This window comes from Impatiens glandulifera, chromosome 2 (assembly GCF_907164915.1).
Source record: "Impatiens glandulifera chromosome 2, dImpGla2.1, whole genome shotgun sequence".
Classification (NCBI taxonomy): Eukaryota; Viridiplantae; Streptophyta; class Magnoliopsida; order Ericales; family Balsaminaceae; genus Impatiens; species Impatiens glandulifera.
The window spans coordinates 7,427,156-7,432,280 of record NC_061863.1 but is presented as its reverse complement, the minus strand read 5'-3'; the positions used below and the strand labels follow the sequence as shown (position 1 = coordinate 7,432,280).

The window sequence follows — 5,125 nt, the reverse complement described above, 5'->3', positions numbered from 1 at the left end:
ATCTGAAAACTGATGAACAAATGTAATAAATAAGAGAAAGTTAAATGATGTATAAACTTAAGTTATTTAAATAATCAAAATCAATTAGGCTTTGATATGTTTTTTTTTAATTTATTGTTATTTTATTCTAAAAAATTATTTTTTAAAATTATTTTTTCTGAAATATCCTTGTAAATTAATAATCTAAAGAGCCTATAATTTTAGTATATGACAGTAATTTGATAACCAGTTCTAAAAGCTTGTTCCATGTAGATTTTGTTTACTTAAAACATATTTTTTACATTTCATTTTCATCAAAATCTCATGATTCAATTTATCATTCAATATATTATTACTTTACTTTATAAAATTAAAATTTTAAATACATAAAAAGACATTATAATAATTTAAAACTAATTAAAAATTCAAATAATTTATTTTTATATGAATCAATATTTTTTTCAAAAAATTCAATAAAAATCTCAAATAATTCAACATCAAACAAGACCTTAACAGCACCCACAATAGATGACTACGAATCTCTGTACCATCCATAATAACTGGATTAGTTTATCCTAGTCTGTTTTTCATGGTCAGATACTTTATTAACCTAAAAAAACAAACATGATCACTCATAATACCAAAAGGAAGAAATCAATTTCATTCCACAAAGAATTCCATGAATCAATCAAGAAATTTACATAGGAATAAATAAGATAATTGATAATCTTGTGTTTTTCTTTTTAGAAAATTATACTACAATCAAATTAGCAGGTAGGAAGGAAGAGAGACCAACTTTGGCAATCGTAACTTCAAACAATATCGCTCAAGAGGACAATGCGATTTTCATAAGGAATCCAACGATGATTCCAACTATTGCAACCATTATCGCAAACGCAAGAGAGAATCCAGACCCACCCTTTCTGCTCTTTTGTCTCTTCAGCATATCCTGCATAAAAAATAATTGGAAAACATTAAAACATCTTCATTAACAAAAGCTCCATTGTTCGGAATGATGTTATTTAAATAACCCATTATTCAGATTGGAATTACGAAAATTATTCAAATAACCCGAACCCCGAACCGATGAGAAAGGAAAAAGAGAAAAAAGAAATGCATTAACCAGTTCTTGCTGAAGCTGACGTGTTTGCCTTACAACTGTGTCTCTTTCATCTTTCAGATTCTGCAAAGACTAATGTGTCCCAAAGAAACAAAAATGTCTATCATAGTCAGATCCAACAAACAAACAAACAAAAATGGCAAGTATTTTCAAATTCACAAATGTTTGGTTCAAGATGAATACCATTATAATTATACCGATATTCATTCAAATTGTTTACCATATCATGGTAGAATAGTTGATGTTCGTGACATGGATAAACAAAAGTTAAATCACCAAAAAGTAGGAAAGGTATTCAAATGGTAATATAAAATCCACATGAGTTGTTGTAAATACAGTCACAGACTCAGTCCCTTGGTTTGATTCGGATAGATTCTTATCGGGTGTAGATTGAAATTGTCATTCATACTCATATGAAATGAGATTGTTTGTGATAATGGACTGTTTTGATATAACATTATTTTCATGTTGATCATGATTCAGAAAAACACTATAAATTGTATAATGATCTAGAAAATAACTTATATGCACAATGAAACAACAAAAATCATATTATGATCTTGATAAAGATTATGAAAAAGATGTTGTACCCAAAAATGAATTCATTTAATTTCAAATGGGGGCGTGATTGTGACAAAATATCAGTTTTCAAATAGACTCAATATAAATGATTTGGATTGGTTCTCACCATGTGCAGATTGAAATGATCATCCTTACTTAGATAACTTCCAATTAGCAAAATCACATAAAAAAAACATATGAATTGAACTCACATTTTCACCATCATAATTTCTCTTCAATCCTTCATTGTCCGAACTTCCAAGAGCACCTTGAGCAGATGAATAGACAACCCTCAGTCTGCGCTCCTCAATTTTCTTTCCACCTTCCTTTGTAAACTGAGGATAAAATTGACCAGTATATTTCCCTAACAACTCATCTTTTTAAACCAAGAAACCCTACACAAGTTCTACAATATGATGATATTCTTACAGTATCTGGTGGAAGTTCATCAACTTCGCTAAGCGGCTGGACTTTTGTGCTCTGTAGCAGAAATTTGTCGTTGCATTGCATATCTGCAGGGTATTCTCCTTGTGCTTGAAGGGTAACTGCGATAAATGAGACTCTTTTTCATAAATTATCACGTGTAGCCATAAACCGACAGCAACACCAAGTAAAACATCAAAGGACTCAAAAGGGTAACTGCAATTTGAATTCGACTCGTTTGCTTGATATGAGAATTTACATAAGCATATATAAAAAAGCACCTCTGATTACAGAAGAGTCCCATGGCTGTACAATACCAGAGTTTGGTCTTACAAAGTACTTCTTTGGAGAAGTAGTTTTCACCTATAAATGAAAACGAAATTCATCATCAACTTACAACAGGTAAAAACATTTCAAAAATGTAGTACAATATGCAAATACCTTAAACGCAACATAATTCTCCGTGTTGTTGGTTACTGTAAGATCGCAATAGGTCTGCTTTTCCAGTTCAACTGACACCAGAAACAATACATAACTTTTGATCCAACTAAATTCATTTTATCATCCAGCCACATGTTCATTTGCAAATAAACTTGTGATCTAATCCAACAACACAATAAATTGAACAAAACCCAATTTCCAAATCGGGTTCTTAATATGTATATTTAAACAACATGTGATGATTCTACAAAGAACATAAGTAGTAATAAGCATGAAATCCAAACTAGCTTCAACAAGGTTGATTGATTGATTGATTGATTTCCAGTGTGGGTTAGCAATACATAATAGAACTTTGACTTATCCCATATGATCAAATTTTAAAGATTTAGGTCTGCATGCCCAGAAATCTATTTCAGATAGATTTTGCAGACCTGAAGAAAAATCACATGATAGATACCCTTTCTCAAGGAAAAGAAATGGTCAAACTTGAATCAACAGGAAATTAGTTGCATATCCCTTATAATCAAATCATTGATTATGATAAACTTACAATCCTACATTCAACTTCTCAAATTTTAAAGATTTAGGTCTGCATATGCTAGATCAACAGAAATGATCAAACTCGAATCAACAAGAAATTGTCATCAGAAATTGGATCAAAGTAAACATTACAAAGAAGAGTATATAGATATATATATATACCTTGGAACATAAGCTCTTCAGGATGAACAGAGAGCAATTGGTTAGCACCACTCATGGTGAAGAAAGAAACGTAATTAAGATGGGTTTTCCCCGAAAAGAAAAGAAGTAAAAGAAAGATCAATCCAGAACGAAACCCTTCATGCCTAAATTGGAAACAGTAAAAAGTGAAAGAATTAAGAGTATGAAAAAGCAAAACATAGCGAATATTCAGGATCAAGTAGAAAAGAGAAAAAGAGGCATGATTGAGAAACTAACACGTGGTGAAACGTAGCAGAAACAGTGACCGAATCTCTCGGTGTAATTCTGAGGCACGAAAGTAGCCAAAGCAATGAATACTATACAGAGAGTTGGACAGGGATGATGGGAGAGAGAAAGAAAGATGAAAGTATATATGTTTGCTGGCAGCTTCTCCTCTTAGGGCGGATAGAGATGTATCATAGTAATGGTTTCTTTATGTTGACGATGGTAATTGCAAATACAGTAACTGTTTTCTCTTCAAAAGCGGAAGAAATTGTTCTAGGTTGAAATTCACCTTAAAAATCTTGTTTTTTTGGGTCATACCTTAAATCATCCAACATCAATTTTGCATATCTTAGTTTTAAACTTATTTAAATATCTTAAATAAATCTTATTACAGATTTATTAATACAAAAATCTTAATTTATGCTAGATTTTAAATGGAATGTATTTGTTCCTTCAAAATCTAACAATGTTATTAAATTTACCAACATTAACCAATTTCTAGAAATTAAGATTGGAGTGGTTTAAAAAAAATTGGGATAAACTAAAAATATATATGTAAAGAATCAACCAAAATATGTCAATCTAATCATTAGACCACCAACCTAACTATTATTACTTTTTTAAAAGATGAGATATTATATTATTTTTTTAGCTAGCTTTAAGAGCTCTTATGTAGATCTTTATAAGGGTAATTCAATAACAAAATGATTAAGATTAATTCTCACTAAGAGAAAACATTCATCATAAAACATAAAATTTTAATATATCTTAATTTATAATAATGTTAAAATAATATTTTAAATTTTTTAATTCAAAATAATTAAAAGAAAAGGTTAAGAGTAAATTATGATTAATTATTGTGACAATTAAATCATAATTAAAAAAATCAAATAAAAAACTAAAAATAATTTGAACTTAAAATATTGTATTTATTTTACCCAAATTAAATCTTAGGTCGAAATAATTTAATTATAATTTTAAACATAAATATAATTTATGACTTAAAACAATTAAATAAATACCTAAAAATAAAATAAATAAACTAAAATTTTATTATGTTGTCAAAAATTTTATTATGTATTAATTTGGTGGAAAAAACGCAAGAAAAAATTAAAAAATTGATTTCAAATAACCCTTATATTAATAAATAAAAATTGATGGTATAGTGTAGAAAAAAAATAAAGAACTTCATTACGGCTGGAATTATATCCATCAGATCAGCAGAAAGACGTCACGCAATCGGTTGTAACCAATGCGGTGCGCGCCCGGGTCCACATATGATTAATTAGCTAACAGGGACGCTAACCTCGTTAGCCCAAACGTCAGACGGAACGCTTAACGATGGACGGAACGCAAATGGTGCGTTTATTTAAATAAAACGACGTCGTTTTGTTTGTCTTCTTCGCAAGGCCGGAGAAACACGTTTGACGTCGATGACCTTCCAGAAGCCTTATCTCCACTATTACTCAACATTGTCCCTCAATTCTTTCACCAACGTGCACTTCTGTACCTCGCCTTCAATTCCCCTAAGATCAGAAGTCAAAACCTACCCTAGAACTAGGCTGCTAAGGACAAAACAAAAATGGAGAAGAAGGATTTCAGAAGCAAAATCGAAGATGAATTCGACTTCAATAATCGACCTAGCTTAGTATAAAT

The 5,125-nt window shown here is 30.1% G+C and overlaps 1 protein-coding gene across 2 annotated transcripts; it reads right to left on the bottom strand.

The window, feature by feature from the left end:
• Window positions 1–614: 614 nt before the first annotated feature.
• On the bottom strand, window positions 615–3,700 carry LOC124926215 (vesicle-associated protein 2-1-like). Of its 2 annotated transcripts, none has more exons than XM_047466405.1 (8): window positions 3,482–3,700; window positions 3,227–3,369; window positions 2,525–2,595; window positions 2,365–2,446; window positions 2,090–2,205; window positions 1,873–1,995; window positions 1,103–1,171; window positions 615–928 (listed from the first exon to the last, which is right to left on the bottom strand). In XM_047466405.1, exons 2-8 carry the CDS (start codon window positions 3,279–3,281, stop codon window positions 806–808), a joined length of 639 nt encoding a protein of 212 aa, XP_047322361.1. In that variant the 5' UTR covers window positions 3,282–3,369; window positions 3,482–3,700; the 3' UTR covers window positions 615–805. The 2 variants fall into 2 exon arrangements, with proteins under 2 accessions (XP_047322361.1, XP_047322362.1); XM_047466406.1 differs by having other exon boundaries at window positions 3,227–3,361.
• Between the last annotated feature and the right edge of the window lie 1,425 nt (window positions 3,701–5,125).